Genomic DNA, 21659 nt, shown 5'->3' on the forward strand with positions numbered 1-21659 from the left:
TTTGGAGAGTGTAATTTGGCTGAATACATTTTCAGATGCAAATATTTGTATCAATATGAGCATGCATGTTTTTTGGGGGTTTTTTTGCGCCCAGTGCAGGTGTACCTTCAATTGTCTGTGTGACAAAATATTCGGTTCATTTCACATTTCCATGTGTTAAAAGTGCTGCAAGGACTCATTCTGTGAGTTCTTTTGTTTGTGTGGAAATAAAAGTACAATTTTTAGAGAATCATTTGAAACTATAGTGAAAGAAAACGCTTTCTAATGAGGTCTCACATATTATAGTATTTAACCTTTTCATTTAGTGTATTTAGCTTTCACGAGTTTTTGTTAACGCTCAACCAATTTTGATATCTACGCTCATGCGACGCAAAATGTGTTTTCTCCCACTGCTCTCAGGTCCTCTGGCATTTTTCAGATTACAAACTCTTTATGTAACTTCATGATGTTCTCTTTGTCTCCCTGTAGAAAAATCGTCATCAAAATTGGCAAGAAGAAGAAAAGAAAGCCTGAGTCTTCCGAAGATGAATCTGATGATGACCAACCGCCTCGGCACAGCTCAAAAGGAGACTCTGTAAGTTCTCTCATACCCTGCTTGATAGTTTTGCTTCACTTCACATCATCACATTAACGTCGTGTCCCCAAGTGCAAGACGACACTCGGAATTTAAGCAGACTGTGTGCGAAGTGGAGTCGTCTGTCTGACTGCTCTCACTCGCTGAGCTGAAGAGGAAGCGCCACAGATCAGGGTAGAGAGCCCGAGGCCCGTCTGCGTGGTTCAGGCTGAGGTCATGCAGTGGGTGGCGATCTGTCGCGAGCATTCTTATCGCACCAAAGGAGACTTTTGACATCACAGAGGCATTATCTAGATCAAAGTTGCAACAACAGGGCATTGGGATGGACCTGAATCACACTTTCACACCAGAAGCCTTTATATTTAACTCAATTAACTGTGGCTTAGTTGTCTATGCAGATACACTGCACACCTTCATGTGTTGTGCAAATGCAAAACACAGCTGAAGGTGGTCAGTTTTTTTTTTTTTTTGGTTTTTTTTTTGGCAGTTATCTACCCGTTTTCGCCCCATATCTGACCTGACAATGGTGTCCTCCACCTCTCGCCCCAAGGGTAGCTACAGATACCGTCCAACACTATCAAATAAGTAAGTTGAAGGACATTAATAAACAAAATAAATCTAGTGGTGTTCTGTCTTTTACTGAAAGTGACATTTGGTAGCTTCTGAATATTTGCCCCACAAGGAAAGACCGTGTCAGTGATATTTCAAATACCAAGCTGAGATGATGTCTCTTTGTGTCATCTCTGTGCGTTCAATCATGAGCACTAGTTAATCACCTCAAGACAGAGTTGAAGATTTTTTTTAATGCATCCTTAGCACACTTCCATTCCCTCACTCAGGATGCCTGAGCTCACTGCGTTTTCGATAATATACCTGTTCCAAGTAAGGAGTGACATTTTACGCTTCAGTATTCCCAGCTCACTCTGCCAATTCGCCGGATATGAATCTACAAAGGAATGCCTTTTAAGGCGAATCCGCCGTGACACAAATGCTCGCAGAGAAGCTCCAAAATCACCCCCTGAACATACGGGAGAGTAAAACGGCAACCACAGTATCTGAGCAAAGTGCCTCAGTGTGCAGTGAGCTGCCGTTTTGTCCCATAATCTTCTGCAAACAATAAACCAAGTGAGTTTCTGAAAAAAGCAAGACATTGTTCAAACAATTCCTGGTGAGAACCATGGTCTTGGAGCTGGCCATTTGCCTTCAGATGAATAACACCACATCGTCTGCAAAGATTTGCAATCTTCTGAGGTCCATTCTACTCCGTCATTATGTCTAGCCGTCCAGTTCATTTTAACATTAATAATTTAATTTGGCAGAGAAAGTCATGAAACGTTTGTTGTTTTCCACAAATATGAATTACTTTTATTCAGCCACGATGTAGCTGAAGGCCCTCTTGTGGTATCATAAGCATAAATAAAGGAAATGATTAAACCATTCAGCACATGATCGGAATCCGAACTTTGGGATGACAAAAACATATGGATAACATGTACGGCTCCTCCCAATGTACACATCTGTCTGTCTTTCCTCAGGCTTCCTATGCAGACTACTGTCTATATTTAAACAGCGTTTGTTAAACGTTGCCGCTGGCCTTAATTAAAGCTGCATGCTCATGACTCATTCGCAATGATTCTGGGGAAGTAGCCTGGCGTGGAGATCTACTCGCCCACCTGGGGGTGTAGGGTGGCCGCGGTCGTGGCGTGTGGCTGCTACTGGGCAGCTCGGGTTTGACTAGGCGTGAGTTTCTATGGGAATATTACATCGTGCACCTAATTAACTTTGGCTCAGTGGCATTTATTTCTAATTAACTGCATATTATCTTGAGGAGGGGCTTGCGTGTTGATGCAGGATGCAGCCCAGCCATGCAGATGATCATTCAATGAGAAAGGGACTGTGAGCATTCTGAACTTCCTTTCCAAAATTGGCATCTGCTGTGTCAGTCCGTGCATGAAGACGGGATTGTGTTGTGTGAATTGTTTGAAACAAAAGTTTCATGGTGCCCTCATCAAGCTAGTGCTGTGTTCGCTTTAGTTGTGTGGATGATGACACCACGTACTTCTTCAGTCTTTTCTTGACAATCGATAAATCAAATTGAGTATGAAGGCTGAAAGGCAGTGGTAACACCCAATGCTCTTTGTATAAAATGAAAAAATGAATGGAGCTGGAGAGGACATTGAAACCACAAAACACTGCAAATCAGGAAGTAAAACATAACCAACCAAGCAAACATTTCGATCTGTTAATGTAAGAACCTGACTAATCCAGAAATATAAAAAAACAATAACCAAGAACATGCTACAGCTATAGAGCTCTTCATTAAGGTCATACGTGAAAGGGTTTTTCTTCTGTTTTTCTTGTCCAAAGTGTCACTAAAGAATATAATCATAAGTTCATCTGTTGACAATAATGACTACGATCACATGTCCTGTCTTGAAGATGGTGCTTCCTTAAGGTGTTTTTAGTTGCATGCATTGCATATCTTCACATCATGTTGAGTCCTTTTTCTGAGTACTATATTTCAGGGGTTCTTAACCTTTTTTATCTCAGGGCCCACCTTTCCCAGAACAAATGGACCCCGGGGCCCATTCAATAGAACCGATTCATGACTCTTGATTTCATTTGTGATCGTCAACCATATTAATCTACTTACATGTAAACAAACCAAAACCTTGTGATGAAACCATGTGATCACCGCAAAGATATGTATTTGTCATCAAAGTCCAACCAACAGCAGAACCAGGAGCAAGTAATATTCATCAAACTTAATAAAGAAAAAAAGGGAAAAAAATACACACAATGCAAACTGTTGAGAAAATTTGAAAAACTGAATAAAATTCTGAATGAAATAAATATAAAATAAAATATTATATTTTATGAAATTTAAACTCCAAAGAAGATGTAAGTATATGTTAATGAAAGTATCGTCATAAAATGTTCTAATTAATTTTCAAAACTGCTTCAACAAGTGCTTTGATGAACAGTTTTCATCATCACTTTCTTTAGCATTTTTTTCTTTTCAAGAACTTCTCCATAGTTGTTTACGATGACAGATTTGCAGCTGTCAAGTCAATTCAGTGACACACTCCTGCCACCATAGGTGACTAATGTATTAAAACTGAGCGTCTTGTGGCCGTCGCTGCCCTATGCTTAAGAATTACTGCTATATTTAATATGTTGGTGCAAGAATAATGGGGCGAGTGAATCAAAGATGTAAGGATGCAAGTGTCTTCAGCAAAGACTACATAATGTGAGCTGTTGAGGAACAAACTGAGCCAAAAGGAAAACCATTGATTCATCAGTCTGTGCTCTGAGATGCCCTCATCTTGAGTGAGCGCTCTGTTTTCTCTGCACTAGATGGGCTCCTCCTAAAATATCGGGCATGAAACTGCGTATCAGATGTCAACTTCCTGCTCACCTGGCTTCTCATACCCAGTGAGAGAATCTATTTGAGGTTGCGCTGAGGTTTGGTCGGAAGTCTGGATCTCTTTGCTTGGACTGCTGCCCCTGTAACCCTGACCAATGATAAACAGCCAAAGATGGATGGATGGAAGGATTCTAAAATAGCTATTCCCATTTGACTGGATTTCGTTTGACTGTTATTTGGGGTTTTTAGGTAAACTAAGATGAAGCCACTCACAGCAGGCATAAAAAGGACTGGCTGTAATTAGTATGTGATGTTGATGAATAAATGTTTGGAAAGCTTTGGTATTTAATTAAGGAGAGGAATGTCTGGAAGATGAACTCATTTGTTTTAATTTTATTTCTTTCCCTCCAGAAGAGGCGATCGAATCGTCAGGTGAAAAGGAAGAAGTATGCTGAGGAGCTGGAAGCCAGACTGTCGGACGACGATGTCAAGGTCATCGTCAAGGCCAAGAAAACCAACCCTGCATCCAAGCAGCCTGCAGTCCAGCTGTTTGTTGTAAGTAACATAAAGCAAGATGTGGCATTTCAGGAAGGCTAGCTTTTTTAGCTGGTGAATCATACAAATGGCAAAAAGACTACAAAAAGCCTTTTTGCAACAGTGAGTCATTGAATTAGTCAGGACATATAAAAGCATTAGGACAGGGTGGTGTGATGCTACAGGACAAACTGTTCCTCTCTTGTGACGCACAAACAACAACTCCAGTGGGGGAAATGCTCGCATTTGACCACATGGCAGCAAAATGATGTTGGGATTTTTTGTTAATACCCATGACTCTCATGATTTTGAGCTATTGTAATGCATCTCTGAAATTGATCTACAACAACCGGATGTTTTAAAATGTTTGAGATGATGGCGAGGAGAAACATTGAAGCTTGCAGCGAAGATTGTGGAGCTTTACTGGAGTGAGGTTATGGATTGCCTTAAATAATAATCTTGACTGTGAGAATAACAGCCAACATATTAACGCAAGGTGACTGAAATGGCCGCTGAATGGATGTACTTCAGATTCTGAAGGGGAAAGATGTAAGGTGAACCTTGCTTTTTGTGTTTCAAAGTGCTTTTTCTTTGTTGTCAATCCGTAAGCCTTCAAAGACTGAAGAAACTGTAAAACTACGGATGTAATGAATGATGAAGGCAGCATGGCAGTGTCGTGGTTAGGACTGCTGCCTCACAGCAAGAATATTGCAGGTTCATTTTCATCTCGAGTGGATATGTATTCTTGTATGTTGTTCTCATGGGTTTACTCCACGCCCTTTATTTTTTTTCCCCACAGTGCAGAAACATTCAAAGTTTATTTGGCAGATGCTGTCCTTATATGTAAGTTGTTCATTTGTGTCCTGCAATGAACTGGTGACTTTGCAGGTTGTCCACTACTTCTCATTCTACATAGCTGAGGTCACCTCGGATAAAGGTTCAAATTACTTGAATAACATTGGTCTTGCATTGTCCATCTCTAGCTGTAAAGGTTAGCTTGCTGGTAATACTTTTTTTTCACAGCTCAACTTACCTCATCAGCTAAGAGTGTTCACGTCACAGAGGTCTGCTTATTTAAGCTGCTACAACGTCCCAATCTAATGAGTCAAAACTGGACAAAACATTCCCACTCACAATGCGTCAAATAGTCTGTTCCAAAGTGACACAGAAGTCAGTGGTCTGTGTTGCATGTTGGCGCATGAGGTAGTCAATTGAAACTCTTGTTTCGTTTGTTTTGAGAAGTTGCATGGATGAAAACGATTAGCAAAAGCCAGTTTTGAGAACTGATATATACAGGAACTATTTTGCTTCTGTTAATATTTGTCCTTTCTCATGAATCCCTCTTTAATGAGACTTACTTTTTGTCTAAGACCTCCATGGATGAAGCTACTTGCGCTACCTGTGTGAGCTGATCAGGCTGAAATGAATGAGGCGTGTGTTTTGTGCATTGAAGAAAATCTGATTTTTCTATACTACTGAAATTATGTGGTTTTACAGGAAAAAACAACCCCTGATAAAAGCTAAACAACACCACCATTTTCACGTGCATGTTACCCTGTGCAAATAGTGCAGCCATACACGTGTTATTTGTGTCTTTCACTTTTAGGAAAATCCCACTGAAGAGGATGCAGCTGTTGTTGACAAAATCATGTCTTCACGTGTTACCAAGAAGGAGGTAATTATCTTATTTTTCTCTCGAGGCTATGCAAATTTAACGTTATATTTCACATGTTTTGTAATTCACCATTTCTAGGTCCCTCCAGGAGGAGTGTTGGTCGAAGTGGAAGAGTTCTTTGTCAAGTACAAAAATTAGTAAGTGATGTGAAATCAAGTTAATATGTCCTGTTGGTGGCAACATCATGCGGTTCAAACTCTAAAGTGCATGAGTTAATCACTGTTTGAGGGCTGCTATGCCATGCTCAAATGACATACATGAAGTACATGCCTTATTTGCAAAAAAATTCATTTGAAAATTAAGTATTAGTTAAAATATAATAATCACAGCAAATGTCTTAAACATTTGATTCATTTCACATTAATCTTTCCTGTTGCTTAGAAATTAAATTCTGCCACTGCAAGGAGGTCGTGACTCACAACCCATCTGACCCACATTTTGGAATATGGTAGTGTTTGAAAACTATTTTACTATGATTGTGTGTTTCTTTCTCTGTGTGTTTCTGCGCGGGCGTTAGCTCCTACCTCCACTGTGAGTGGGCTACAGAGCAGCAGCTGGAGAAGGACAAGAGGATTCAGCAAAAGATCAAACGCTTCAAGATAAAACAAGCACAGAGGGCGCTCTTCTTTGCCGATGTAAGGAAATGTTGTTCGAGATCAGTCTGTACACAGTGCTTGGGTGGACTTAACACATACTTTCTGCTGTGAGAGTGTGATCGTTTGTGTGCATGTGAACGCAAATTGTTTGGTTTTCATGATTAGATCTGAGTGGGCAGACACATCTGTGTGCACATTAGAATGAATTTACTCTCTTTATACTGTTGTACTGTGGCTCTTTCCTCGGATTCCAGATGGCGAGTGGGCACTTGAGTTGATTCTTTTTTTTCCTTCTTTGTATTTTGTGTCTCAGATGGAGGAGGAGCCCTTTAACCCTGACTACGTGGAGGTGGACCGAGTACTGGAGGTGTCTTACTGTGAGGACAAAGATACAGGAGAGGTATCGTGGCTCTTCTGTCGTGCATTCATCATCCTAGCATTATCCATCTGCCTGAAATTGTTTTGATCATTTTTTTTTTTTCATTCACTCTGTTTGCCATTCCGGTGCCTCTCTTTGTGCCTGAGAAGTGCTCAAGGCCAAACTAATGGGCTTCCTCGCAGCCTTTATGAATGTTCTATGAGTGCAGCTTGGCCACGCTAGAGTCTTTTTCAGCGCTCTTTCTCTTATGTTGCCTGCAGGAGGTGGTCTACTATCTTGTGAAGTGGTGCTCGCTGCCGTACGAGGACAGCACCTGGGAGCTGAAGGACGACGTGGATCAGAGCAAGATTGAAGAGTTTGAGCAGCTGCAGGCAGTCAAGCCAGACTCTCGCAGGGTGGTAAGTCCGGCCTACATTTTCACTGCGTCTTCCTTTGTTTCCCTCATACATAAACAATCTGGCTTGCTACGTATTTATACAACGATGTGCACAAATATACAAGCAAGTTGTGAGAGTGGAAATGGGATGAAAGGATGGCTGCCACCTGAAGGGACCCTCCATTTTCGGGATAAATTAACATACAACTTCTGTTTTTGTTTTTTGTTTTTTGTTTTAAATAGCATTGACGCACCATTTCACTGTGTGCATCCAGCGCTTCGATCCACCATCCTTGCTGCACGCACCAATCCTGTCCATCATTCTGAGCAGTTTTAGGCTTCCTCCGCTGGCCTAGGGATCTTTTTTCTCTCCTTTTTCTATCAGTCCATCTGATGTTTATTTATAAAGTGCCTCTCATACACACTACAGTTTGAAGTGTCGTTCCTGGTGAAAATGAAAAGTAGAAATGAGAACAGGCACCATGCAGCAGATCGGTGACAGAAACGGTTTTGCAAGTTAAAAATAAGAAAACAGGACTTAAGTAAACAATAGGTGGAATTCGAACTTCATTGTTTTGTTTATCTTCTCCGCAAGTTTTGTGTGTTGTGCTCACACATCAACACACCTTTTAATGTCTTGTCTTGCCACTGTCTGGGCACTATGAATGATCTTTATTCTGACCCTCTACAATGGTCATGAGCTATGGGTCCTGTCCGAAAGAACGAGGTCCTGAGGGGTGGTGGGTGTCTCCCTTAGAGAGAGGGTGAGATGGTCACTTGAGAGAGACTCGGAGTTGAGCCGCTACTACTCCAAGTTGAGAGGAGTCAGTTGGATGCCCCCTGGACGCCTCCCTTTGTAGGTGTTTCAGGCGTGGCTGGGAGGAGACCCTGGTGGAGGGATTAAGTTTCTTCACTGGCCTGGGAGTCTCCGGATCCCCCTCGGACCTGGAGGATGTTGCCCAGGAGAAGGGCATTTGGCAAGAACTTCTGAAGCTGATGCCCCCACAACCCGGCAACGGATGAGCGTATGAGGATGTATGGACTTTGAATTACAGTTTGACTGAAGTTCTGACCACTTTATGAGTTCAAAGGTCTGAAGAGGTCTTTCCCATTTTGGTTGAACTGGCAGTTAAAAGCTTAAAAGCAATATTTTTAATTTTTTATAGCTGCAAAACCCCTAATTCCATGTAAATTAAATCAACAGTCAAGTTAACTCTGTGTGATGTGTCTCTCAGGACCGACCACCCACAAATCTATGGAAGAAGAAGGAGCAATCAAGAGAGTATCGCAATGGAAACAGCCTCAGGGATTATCAGTTGGAGGGGGTCAACTGGCTCCTTTTTAACTGGTACAACAGGTCAGTTGAAATCAACTTTCTCTGTTCCCTGTTTGTCGGAAGATCAAAGACTTGGAATGTTGACTACTTCGGCCGGAAGCATTTGGTATCCTGACTATGAAATGTAAACTCCGCTTATGATCAGTGACTTCTGAGTGGTTCGAGTACCAAGAACTGTCATTTAAATCTTTCAGAATTGCCATTGTCTTGATGGCTCTTCGAAGCTGAAAAATATACTCTCCGCATTCTGTCCACATTGAAATGACTATTGCTTGTGTAGGGTATCATCTCCCACAAACTCGGACATTGAGTGTTCATTTGAGCTTCTCAATCCGGTGACTAGCAATATGACACATGCACGTATTATTGTTGATACAAAAATGTTGTAGCCCTGTTTAAGTCAACAGGTTTTTATCATAGAAAGTGTGTGCTCGCATTGTAACCTGATTTTACAAGTTGGATAATTACATTGCATTTATCTGAAGATAATTTTGAATATGATTTGTTCAGAGGTACAAAAAAATATTCAAAGGAAAATTAAGATTAATTTTTTATTTTGTTAAAAACATATTAGGATATGAGAACTAAAAAGGGGTCTAATCCATGGTGATCTAGACCAGTTTTTTGTTCTGCAGGCAGTGTGAAAGTTGGTTTTATTATTCAACGCGTAAACTGAAGCAACTTCCTTGGCTTCATAACCTGAAGATAAGAGAGGGAGAGGCAGTCATTTGATTATGCTCTTCTACCACACCATTAGATGACAATGATTTTTATAAACTGCTTCTTTTCACTTGGAGCTTCACCACGGCCTTGTGCACTTCACGTCCATTTGTCATTGTTAATCAGATTAATGCTTGAAATACTATTATTTCTTGGCAGCTCAGCTTTTCTTGGTGTTTTAACTGACACGAAGAAATAGTGCAGCCATTATTTCTCAATTTAATTTCTATGAAGAATCGCCCTGTAGGATTTCTGCAAAGCACCTTTTCAAAATATTGACCCTCTCCATCTGGCCTTGTGGAGTCGAAAACAAGAAGATTTAGAATCATGAGTTAAACTCTTCTGTCACTGAACCATAAAGTAGTTACAGGAAAATTTCAAATCAGAGCCTTAATTTTCAACCAATCTATAATAATCAATAGTTATTGATAAAACAGTATAGCATGGATCTGACTAGGTCACGCCATGTTTGAAGCATGTGCTGGTTAATCTCACTTGTGTTTGGTGATACTGCAGAAGTCCTTGGTCGTACGGCAATAATTGTTATGAGTATAGCTACCTTCTTGTCTTTCTTTCTTTCTTTTTTCTTTCCTTCTAATCCATATTAGTAATTTTCTCCATTTTGCATTAGAATAATTTGATGTCACCTGCCCCAGCTACTGTATGGAAATGGATTCTTCATAAAATACCCAAATTCAATTGTTTCTCACAGACGTTTCACAGAATAATTCAACACTGTTTGAAGAGTAAAATTGCATTTCAGGTGCCCACTAGTTCAGCTGCAATTTCCTTTCTTTTCCGCCTACAATCTTTCGAACATCTGGGGTACGAGGTATCCGTGTGCCCGCATTAACCCTGGGAATTGGTTCTGTTATGTGCGAACATGTAGAAGTTCGTGCGAGCCTACGCAGAGAGATCCATCAAAAGTAGAAAGCGGCTTAAAAGACCTGTGGGAATATCTGCACATTGCAATTAGCATCAAGACATAATACCCCCACCCACTGGACAGCCAAAATAATGCTATTCTGGTTTTCATGCAACTGAGCCAGGGAGATTTACCATTTTATTGTATACCGTGATTACTGCTAATGAAGGCTTTATCTAGGTTTCATTTGTGTCATTTGTTTCAAGCATTTTCCAGATTTTATTACTTATGGTAGTCTATTTCTTTGTTGTTTCGTGTTAGCATTCAAATCTGTTCCCCTGTCTGTAACCCCTGTGTACAGTACTAAGTAATGAATCTGAATATGAATCTAAATATTTCTTTACTAATGTCTTCCGTTCATCTGTCACTTCATATTATAGACTATTTAAGTGCTCAGAACTGTCCGAATGTAGAAGTTATGTTTCACATTCTTGCTCAAACAACATTTTTTTCAGTTGTCTATGGGTTTATCCAGTGACATTGTCTCTCCGTTTTATTTGCAAATTGAATAGCGCTCCTGAGCTGACTTTGCTTTTACCATCTTAATTACAATGACATATATAGACATGTGGTTGACCCTTGATCAGGTCATAATCCGTATTGCTTTTGGAATAGTTTCACCACAGCACTTCAGTAATAAACAAAAAATAAAACAAAAAACATGGTGTTGACACGAGCTAAAAGAACAGTTGTAACTGACAAAAGCTGGAAACCTTGTGTCTTGGTCCTTTCTACATTACACCCATGTCCCCAACTAAAATGAATTAATTTGCCTAACCCCAGGGTTTTGTGCTGTGAAATAATTCTGGGAAGAACCATGCTCACTCTGGATACAGCAATAAACTTTGACTAATTTACTCTGATATTGAGCACTGTGTCCCGAGCTATTTTCATCTTGTGAATGGATTTGTTACACTGTTTATACGAGTGAGGAAACATTTTGTGATTCACCAACAGTGTTGAACCATGACCATGAGTTCAGATTTTCAGTGGCTATATCCTGTTCGCCCACTAACCCCTATCATGTCCATCTGTTAGGCGGAACTGTATACTGGCAGACGAGATGGGTCTTGGTAAAACCATCCAGTCCATCACGTTCTTGGAAGAAATCTATCGTGTGGGCATCAAAGGACCGTTCCTCATCATTGCCCCTCTTTCCACCATTGCCAACTGGGAGCGGGAATTCCGTACTTGGACTTATCTCAACGTCATCGTCTACCATGGAAGCATGGTCAGCAGGCAGATGCTGCAGCAGTATGAGATGTACTTCAGGGATGCTCAGGTAATACTTGCTGGGGATTTTTGTACCCAGATTCAAATGCATAGACAATGTATTTGGAGGCATCATTATTTATTCTGTTAACTGCTGAAAAATATCTCAGCAAAATTTGTCAAGCTAACAAAGATTCTACTGAACTGCATGTCATTTTTATGTGGAATGAAGAAGTTAATTATGTAATGTAAAGTTATGTACAGTCCCCCCACAGATTCAGTTGTGAAATCACAGATCACCATTTCACCTGATAACAGTGTAGCAAGTTTGAGAGTTCAATAGCAATACCAATTTGTTAAATGTATTATTACATAAATATTTATTACATTATTATAAAGCTTCCATTTTATTTATTTATTTTTTTACTTTGAATTGTGACTATTTTCCAGGTATGCAATCTTTCAGCTATGTTTATGTTTCCTATAAACTCTCTCTTGTTGTGACACAGCCATCAATATCTCATGTTAACAGTCCCAAATTTAGATTGTTCTGGAGGAGGAGTCCTAGTCAGTTTTTTACCGCTGATGTTCATCATCACAGTAACAAAATGCTGCTTAGGATCGCCTTTCCTGACAGGAAATGTGACATTAATTTCAGTGAGAGTGGACCGGTATAGCACCACAAGACCGTTTCCCAGGATGGCTATGATTTCAGTCCCCAAGAGCAAATTGGTGTCAGTACTTCTCGAGCATTTGAGAGGGGAGCGGCTTCTGTGCTGCGACTCCTGACTGCCTGCATGTGGGAGGGAGTTACTGAATAACTGAGTGTCCCCAGAGGATTGTTGCCAAGGCGATAGATATAAATCTAGAAGCAGGGGAGAGTGTGGCAACGTCTAGCTATATTGACAAACAAGTGAAGAGCTTTTATACTTGCTCATGGATGTGCTTTCATACCCAGCAGGTATAGATGTGAGCAGTTAGGGGACTGAAAACTAGTTCACATCCAAACACGATGCTTGCCTGACATGTCTCCTTTCACTTTGCTTTAAAGGGCCGTGCAATACGAGGTGCCTACAAGTTCCAAGCCGTCATCACCACTTTTGAGATGATCCTGGGAGGTTGTCCCGAACTGAATGCCATCGAGTGGCGCTGTGTTATCATTGATGAGGCCCACCGACTCAAGAACAAGAACTGCAAGCTGCTGGAAGGATTTAAACTGATGAATCTGGTTGGTTTAACGCATGCTATTATAGATGGAACATCTGATGACAGAAGTTCATAATGAACCGTTCCTCCTCATTGCTTCTTTCCAGGAGCACAAAGTCCTTCTGACAGGAACTCCTCTTCAGAACACTGTGGAGGAGCTCTTCAGCCTGCTCCACTTTCTGGAACCAGCACGCTTTCCCTCAGAGAGCACCTTCATGCAGGAGTTTGGAGATCTGAAGACTGAGGAGCAGGTGAGAAAGCAAAGCGTGTTGAGTGGGTCGAGGATCAGCAGCACTCTGAATAGACCTACTGAAATAATCTCTGGTTATTCACAGAACCTGACTGCTGGTTCTGATTATTGAACACTTGGAAAAATAAAATCTTCTTTGTTATTTACACTGCATCAGGTGCTTAAAAAGCTACTGTTTACAGCCAGAACTAAACGCTATAAAGTCTCCCTCTCTTGGCCACAGAATGAAAGATCATCCAAAATAGTGTTTGTGGGATAAGTGAGAGGCAATAAAGATGTGGAGGTTAGATTCAAAGAGGACTTACTGCTTTTGTCGATAGAAATCTGCGACATGTCTTAAGAAATATAACTGAAAGACAGCGGATATGGATTTGAAATTATTACCCATATGTCCCTTCAGGTCCAAAAGCTCCAGGGAATCCTGAAACCTATGATGCTGCGGCGCCTAAAGGAGGATGTGGAGAAAAAACTGGCCCCTAAAGAAGAAACCATCATCGAGGTGGAGCTCACCAACATTCAGAAGAAATACTACCGGGCCATTCTCGAGAAGAACTTTTCCTTCTTGGCCAAAGGAGCAGGTCAGGCCAACATGCCCAACCTGGTCAACACTATGATGGAGCTAAGAAAGTGTTGCAACCATCCCTACCTCATCAAAGGTAGGAGAGTCACTCTTCTCTTTTCGGCTGATGCGGTTATCTTGGCTGGTCTCTCACTCTGAGAACTTCCTGTTTAGTCTACCGTGGGCTCACTTAAGCAGATTATGATGCTAAGTATAATTTGATACCTCAAGGGATTGTTTAGACTGCTCAGTGATGTGGCCATATGTGCTGAATCTGTCACTCTATCCCTTTTTTTCCCCCCCATTGAATCCTTGTTAATTCACTATTCCACTGCAATTCCAGGTGGCTGCAGTACATGAAACAGAGAAATATTTCATTTTACTTTTACAGTTATATTCTTTCTTTTAATCCGTTTAGTCCCGAATAAAGTCCCTGCCCTTTCCTCTCTATTTTTATTCTCCCAACGATTTTCTTAAAAAAAAAAAAAAAAATGTTGTTATGACTCCTGTTTTTTGTTTGCTGTAACCAAATGGATTCTTGTCTCACTCTGGGTACTCTCTGTGATGGCCACAGGAGCTGAAGAGAAGATCCTGGAAGACTTCAAGGAGGTGTGTAACCCCTCTGCACTTGACTTTCACCTCCAAGCAATGGTCCAGTCTGCCGGGAAGCTGGTCCTCATTGACAAGCTGCTTCCCAAGATGAAAGCTGGCGGTCACAAAGTGCTCATCTTCTCTCAAATGGTGCGCTGTCTGGACATCTTAGAAGACTACCTCATTCAGAGAAGGTAAGTTGTGACTGTTGATCCACAGTATATTGCTGATTAAATGTTATGTGTCGGCACTTCAGTGTTGCAAAAATGTCTTCTTATAGTAGACATTTTTACTTATAATATCTACATTTATAGCAACGGATCGTTTAGACAGCTTTCATGCAGAGATATTGGAAGCTACTATGTGACAGTAGCAGTCCGTATAAGAGACCATATTTGCAGCCAACCCTATTTCGTCCATAAAAATGCATCCAGAGTTTTGCATTTTATGTGTGAAACGTCAGAGCTCAATATGTGAGTTTATTGCTCCCTATATTTTTCAGTGAGATGTTGAAGCATTTTTCCTGCAGGTACCTCTACGAGCGTATTGATGGGCGGGTTCGTGGAAATCTGAGGCAGGCAGCCATCGACCGATTCAGCAAGCCAGACTCGGACCGCTTTGTTTTCCTTCTCTGCACCAGAGCCGGAGGTCTGGGAATCAACCTCACGGCCGCCGACACCTGCATCATCTTTGACTCTGACTGGAACCCGCAGAATGACCTGCAGGTAAAGCAATACTCACTTAAGTATTCCAAGTCCTATAGTCAGTTCGAATGTATGGATGCTCTGCAAAACACTTTCACACAACACAACATTCTTTTAAATTGATTCCATGGACACTTTATTCGAAACAAATCCTCTATATAAATGTATATTTGGATCATTTGAGAGGTCCACATATAATAATTTAACTGTATAGTATTTTTCACCCGTTAAATGAAGTAGAAAAAAACACACAAATTGTTGTTTAAGTATGAATATTGGCTCAAGAATATTAACTGAACATCAGTTTAGAGAGGTTAAGGTCCAGGAGTGTGTGAATTGTAGTGATGGGCTGATGAGGATTGATGAAACGGTTTCTTATTTTCAGAGCCCACCTGATAGTCTTTTGGTTCCAAAATGATGTGAGGTTTCATTCAAGTGGTTGGTCCAATCCAAAGACTATAGAGCAAAGACACTAGTTTAGTGGGGTTTGAAAGTAAGGCCACTGTTTCATGAAGCCTCATCAGTCCATCATTGGTGAGCAGTGAAGTGCTGATTTCTCTGGGTGGTGGGAGAGCTATTGAACTTCACGTGTTTTTCGGGGACAAGGAGCCAGAGAACCCTGCAGCATTTTTTCACTTCCCCACGCATCTGATCACGTCTGACCCAGACTAAAATACAGCAGCTGACATGGCTTTCCAGGATGTTGCAGACAAAGTTGCCTCATCTGGGTGTAGTTTCTGGTCGTACAGGGTCATCAGTCAAAGATTTCCAGAAGGATTTCACCAAACTTTGAAGGTTTGCCAGTCACCTCCAGCTAAAGTAGACCCAAGCACATTCTTCAGATCAGATAGAGAGATTCCTTTGTCAAAGGTGGCTGGGGAAAGTGATGTTAGAAGTTAAAAATTGCCACAAAAACATTCCACTTGTGTAGCAAGTAAATGGGGAAGTGGAATCTGAGTGTACTGTCAATCCTCCCTCAGGCCCAGGCCCGCTGCCATCGGATCGGTCAGAACAAGGCGGTGAAGGTGTACCGTCTGATCACCAGGAACTCCTACGAGCGAGAGATGTTTGATCGCGCCAGCCTGAAGCTGGGTTTGGACAAAGCAGTGCTCCAGAGCATGAGTGGACGAGATAACAGCCTGGGAGGGGCTACTGGTGGAGGGGTGAGTCTTAAACGCTTCAACACGCTCCAAATAGAAATGTAGAATCAAATAATGGAGTCATTTTAAAATGAGTTCCTTCCATAGAGAAGCGCCTCAGTAATTGCTTTGGATGATCTTAGTCACAAATTGACTGTGATTGAAAGTGAAGATTTGTGAGGTCCAGCTGTCACACTTAATGAAATCTGAGTAAAACGCTGAGTACAATCATTCAGGAGCATTTAATTTGGACTGCGCTTCATTTAAAAGGACGTCTCCAGTGTACTCAATTGATTAATTTTCACTTCATCTTTATTAATGGCTCTCATCATTATGATTTACCACATTGCTAAAATAATAGTCTCAGCATCATAGACAAAGTTGTTTTTTTCTGGTTACACTTGGTACATGAAGGATCTAGATCATGGATTAAACTGCTGATAGTTTCACTCTGAATCTGCTGTTATCCATCAGAAGCCCTTCAAGTGTGTAAGATTTTGTGCAAGTACAAAGTAGTCACTGCTCTGCCAGAGATGTGTGTAGCGTGTATCTGGGGCTGCACTTTGAGTGCTGATTTGGTTTGTTGGAGCCAGAGTCAAAGACTCAGTGTTAATTACTGTAACATAAGGATAGTTAGAATTGCCGGGAAACTCCCGGGCGACTGTATTTAACGCCATCCTTGATATACAATGGACCAACTCCTCACTCTTTGCTTAGCTGCATGCGTGGTATGAAAAAGAATGGAGAGAACTTTTCTTCTCTCACTTGGGAACAGTTCGCACTGTCTCATTCAGCGCTAGTCGATGTGACTGGGGAAAAGAACCCTGACTTGCAACTGTTACTACAGAGACTTGGCAGGAACTAAATACTAGTAAGTGAATGAACTTTGAATGAGTCATTTGATTTTACTTCCTTTATTTTAGGACACTGCATGTTTCCAAGTAACGTTTGATTCATTTGGATTACATTTGCGCACAGCTTGAATTAGTATTGGAAACAGTATTGGAAATTTGAGAGCTGCAAATTTCCGGATGAAGTTGTAAGAACACAGAGGATAGAAATGCCTGGCAACATGTGCAGAAGAACGGAATTATGCAGATAATGAGGGGGATGTTCATAATCACCCTCAAACCTGGATGACATCAGAATAATAAATACGTGGTCGACCACGACCTTTTTTTCCCTTACAGAAACATGCCCTTAAGGAATCCTGATCTCGATCGGATCTAATCCATTCCGGATGGAATTTGTGGGCATGTGAAAAGTGTGTGGGTGGATGCTATGTTGCCTTTTCAGCCATCACAGCAGTCTTTTGAGAAAAGCGATTCTACCTCTGATTGAAACAAAGATTTAATGTTTCATAAAAGACATGACAGATTTCACCTTCTTGTGTCCTCATGTAGGCCACACAACAGCAGCTTTCCAAGAAAGAAATTGAGGATTTGCTGCGGCGTGGTGCCTATGGAGCCATCATGGATGAGGAGGACGAAGGGGCCAAGTTCTGTGAGGAGGACATCGACCAGATCCTTCAGCGCAGAACGAAAACCATTACCATCGAGTCTGAGGGACGCGGATCCACATTTGCAAAGGTGAAACTTTATTGAACGCTTGAGGTGCTATGTATCCCCGGAAGCTATAAAGATGAACTGGATTAGCACTTTGGTGCGGTGCAGAATGTGGAGAATGCAAACTGTGCTAATACAAATGTATTTTTGGATCACATCAAATTTGAAATTTTATTGAAAGGGTTTCAGCAGTCACTACTAGATCCCATATAACTTTCTCAAACATTAGATTTATCTTTATCAAGTTCAGGACAGTGTTTTCATCGTAACTGGCTACAACAGTTCATGTTGCATTTTTTGTCCTGTCATTCAGGCCAGTTTTGTGGCATCCGGGAACCGTACAGACATCTCCCTGGATGACCCCAACTTCTGGGACAAGTGGGCCAAAAAGGCAGACTTGGATATGGAAATGGTCAACGGAAGAGTACGTTGTGATGCTGAAAATTAAGACATTGAAAATGCTTTATGTCCGTCATGTGACCATGGACATTTTAACTTTAATTACAGAACAGCTTGGTGATTGACACTCCCCGTGTCCGGAAGCAGACAAGGCCCTTCAGCGCCACCAAGGATGAGTTAGCAGAGCTGTCCGAGGGTGACAGCGACAGTGATGACACCAAACCGAAACTCAGGCGAAACCATGACCGCCTCAACAGCTACGGACGAACGGAGTGCTTCAGAGTGGAGAAGAACCTGCTCGTATACGGGTAGGATGGTTGGTTTTTCCAGAGACCTCATGGGTATCAAACATTTTTCTTCTCTTCAGTTGGGGTCGTTGGAAGGACATTCTCACCCATGGTCGTTTCAAGAAGCAGCTGACGGACAAAGACGTGGAGTCCATCTGCAGGGCTCTGCTCTCCTACTGCCTGGTGCACTACCGCGGTGACGACAAGATCAAAAGCTTCATGTGGGACCTGATCGCCCCGTCTGAAGATGGACGCACCCGGGAGCTGCAGAATCATCTAGGTAACGTTCAGGAAGGGTTTGGTCTTCACATCGGGCACGGAGTAGAATGCAAGATAAGAGAAGACTTTTTAAAATCTGAAATCTGTATGTACAGTACATGGTTCTTCCAATGCATAACTACAGAACTTCAACAAATTGTACATGATTCATACTGTTTTCAACCAATAACATGGTTCAAGCAGTTGATGTATGCGATTACTAAACATGCAGTCCATATACATAAACACATCAATGCTTGCATAGACGAGTGCACTGATGTTCCAACTGTGCAGTGCTGTACACACACGTGCCTGAGTCAATACACGTGAACACAAATCGCTTTGGTTCACACACAATTCTTGCTTCAGGCTTGTCGGCTCCGGTTCCTCGGGGCAGGAAGGGGAAGAAGATGAAGACTCAGTCCAGCACTTTTGACATCCACAAAGCTGAGTGGCTGAGGAAGCACAACCCAGAGCACATGCTGCAGGACGATGGCTACAAGAAACACCTCAAGCACCACTGCAACAAGTAAGTGATCCAACCAGTTCACACTTCTGTTTAATGTTGCCTCCAAGCACTCCAAACGTATATGTCTCATTAGTGTGAAATATTGACGCCATTCTTCTCAGGCATTGACTACTCCTGCAGTATTGTTGGCGATCCTCAGAACAGAATTTCTCCTGATAAAACTAAGCATGCACACAACATTGGTCATCATTGCTGACAGTTATCATAGAAGGCTGTAGTGCACATGCACAGAGAAAAGGTGGACTGTTCAGTTATCATGATAAGATGTGGGGATTCTTTTTCACACGGTAGTTCTTGTGTCCACTGTGCTTTTGAATCCATAGAAAGTTCCCCTTTGTCTCGCAGCCCGGTCTTGCTGAATCCAGGGATTGTCCGGTTTGTAGCGCGCCTGGCAAATGGGTCACACAGTCAGCAAAGTCTGCTGATGTCAACGTTGACAGTTTGAGGAGCAGGAATGTGGCGAGGTTTTCGTGGGTGTGACTGCCTACTGTATATGTGGGTCAGAGACAACTGCAGGAGTCTGTTGAAATGCTCATCGCTGATTAAAAATACACTAATCCTGTCATGAAACATTAGTAGGTCTTTCTCAGGATGAGGTTCAGTGTGAGAGCAGTTGCCTATACCATTTTTTTTTTGTTTTGATGAGAACAAAGCAATAAAAATAGAAAAAGGAAGTCAATGTCAGAAGTGAATGCTGAGGTCTTTTCTTGGTGAGTCCCTTTGCCATTTGCCAAACGTTAGAAAGCATCTATTTTCTCTCTCCAAAATTCAAGCCTGGACAGGACAATCATGGGATGGAAATTAGCGAATCGTCCTCTAGGCGAGATGTTTGGTCTTGCTCATTAACAATAGCATGGCTGTCTATTAAACTGAGTGCTAATCCAGGCGCTTTTCAGAAGCAAAATGTTTCTTAAAAGGCTTGTTTCATCCTTGGACACCACTCACTTTAAGCGGACTCTGCTGGTTGACACGGTGAACCGCTACGTGGCAGACACTGATGAGATCACCTCAGACCTCTGATGGCGCCACTCCACCTCCGTCACAGCAGCTTGGAGGGGATGGTGGGTGATAAAGGGATGTGCTGACAGGAGGAGGAAAGTGCAGCTGCTGCAGGGATTTTCTGCTCTTACTGGTCCAGCCTTTGATTAAGTAGACTTTCAGGATCCGACAAGTTGCCCCTGAATCATTTTGGCATACTAAATGAAGTGTTGAGTGGTTTCTCATGGCGTCCTCAGTGAGTCACAGAGGGATTGTTAGAGCATCAGTGAGAGGTTTGTTATACTGTAATGAATCAGCTCTTTTAATTGTACTGAAGGCCAATATACCTCAATACAATAAGAGCGCTGAACCTGACCCTGTCTGCCCCCCCCCAAGGGTCCGGCCACTTTGCCCCAAGGGTCACAAGAGAGCTCATCTGAAGTCTCTTCGCTCTCGTCTGACAATTTCCCACAATTCTGTGTAAATATATGTTCAACTTAGCCTCTCTATTTAGCTCATCCATTCATTCATAGAAGCTCCCCATTTCAATAGCTGCCTTGAAGCAGTCTTCATCATCCTCTTCCCTCTGCTGCGGAGTTTATGTTATGGAGGAATTCATCTCTCTGTTAGCAAATTAACTTGACTTCATTCAATGAAGTTGTCAAAAAAAAAAGGTCGATACGGGGCAAGAAACTGTTTCCAAAAATTAATCTGGTCATTCTCGGTTCTCTTCTACCCTAAATGAGTAAGGAAATGATAGTGATGGTTTGTGGCACCCTGTCTGTGATCGAAGTTGGACCAGTGAGTCGGTTACAATACTTCTGTCTCAGATCTTCTGGTGCTGATGTGGCATTTCGTGTGTAGAAGTGGGTCCATTGTTCCTTATAGAAGTCTCTGGTTCACCAGAACTGAAAAGTGTTTAAAGCTGTTGGACACACTCCTCCTACACCTTTCTGAGTAGGAAGTTGTTCTGCAGGGGTCGGCATCCCTGAGGACATGACTCTAAGGAGGATTATCAATGAACCGGAACATCCAGCAAGCGCTCCTTAACATACATCAAAGGTTGTCGCCTGGTGCGTCAGAGGAGCTGCAGTCGCTGAGTCTACTCTGGCGGAGCTTGTATCGGGCGCCTGTACGGCGATGGATTGATGTCTGCCATCCTTTTCTGACCTCTGCTCCATATCTGATGGGAAGGCACTGAAGACATGCACTGCATTACATGATAATCCCTCGACTGGTTTTAGAGCTCCATGCCTCCAATGGAGTGCGGTGGAATTATTTTCTAAAATCAAGTGCAAACGCTGCTTCTCTACTGAATTAATTTTCAAGGTTCGGTCCATCATATGGCTGTATTTTCCAGAGTGGCAGCAAATTAAATACATTTCATGTTGCCACTGAAGGAAGCGTTTCCACCAGAAGCAAAATCTCAGGGCGTACCAGATGTTAAAGTGTTGCACATCAGTGCGCCAGTGTTCGCTCCGCTCGCAGCTCATCGTCTGC

The 21659-nt window shown here is 42.0% G+C and overlaps 1 protein-coding gene across 7 annotated transcripts in view; it reads left to right on the forward strand.

Moving 5' to 3' along the window:
• chd9 (chromodomain helicase DNA binding protein 9) overlaps positions 1–21659 on the forward strand; it is an 87586-nt gene that overhangs the window by 54245 nt on the left and 11682 nt on the right. For all 7 annotated transcript variants that reach the window (XM_053866681.1, XM_053866675.1, XM_053866676.1 and 4 more), the window contains 20 exons: positions 469–574; positions 4353–4496; positions 6082–6150; positions 6229–6287; positions 6668–6785; positions 7060–7146; positions 7386–7523; positions 8737–8858; positions 11521–11764; positions 12746–12922; positions 13008–13151; positions 13551–13806; positions 14284–14494; positions 14830–15025; positions 15985–16167; positions 17547–17732; positions 18022–18132; positions 18216–18415; positions 18475–18674; positions 19022–19181. In XM_053866681.1, the coding sequence (XP_053722656.1) occupies positions 469–574; positions 4353–4496; positions 6082–6150; positions 6229–6287; positions 6668–6785; positions 7060–7146; positions 7386–7523; positions 8737–8858; positions 11521–11764; positions 12746–12922; positions 13008–13151; positions 13551–13806; positions 14284–14494; positions 14830–15025; positions 15985–16167; positions 17547–17732; positions 18022–18132; positions 18216–18415; positions 18475–18674; positions 19022–19181 (3111 nt within the window). The remainder of the gene's footprint in view (positions 1–468; positions 575–4352; positions 4497–6081; positions 6151–6228; positions 6288–6667; positions 6786–7059; positions 7147–7385; positions 7524–8736; positions 8859–11520; positions 11765–12745; positions 12923–13007; positions 13152–13550; positions 13807–14283; positions 14495–14829; positions 15026–15984; positions 16168–17546; positions 17733–18021; positions 18133–18215; positions 18416–18474; positions 18675–19021; positions 19182–21659) is intronic.

This window comes from Synchiropus splendidus, chromosome 5, assembly GCF_027744825.2.
Source record: "Synchiropus splendidus isolate RoL2022-P1 chromosome 5, RoL_Sspl_1.0, whole genome shotgun sequence".
NCBI lineage: Eukaryota > Metazoa > Chordata > Actinopteri > Syngnathiformes > Callionymidae > Synchiropus > Synchiropus splendidus.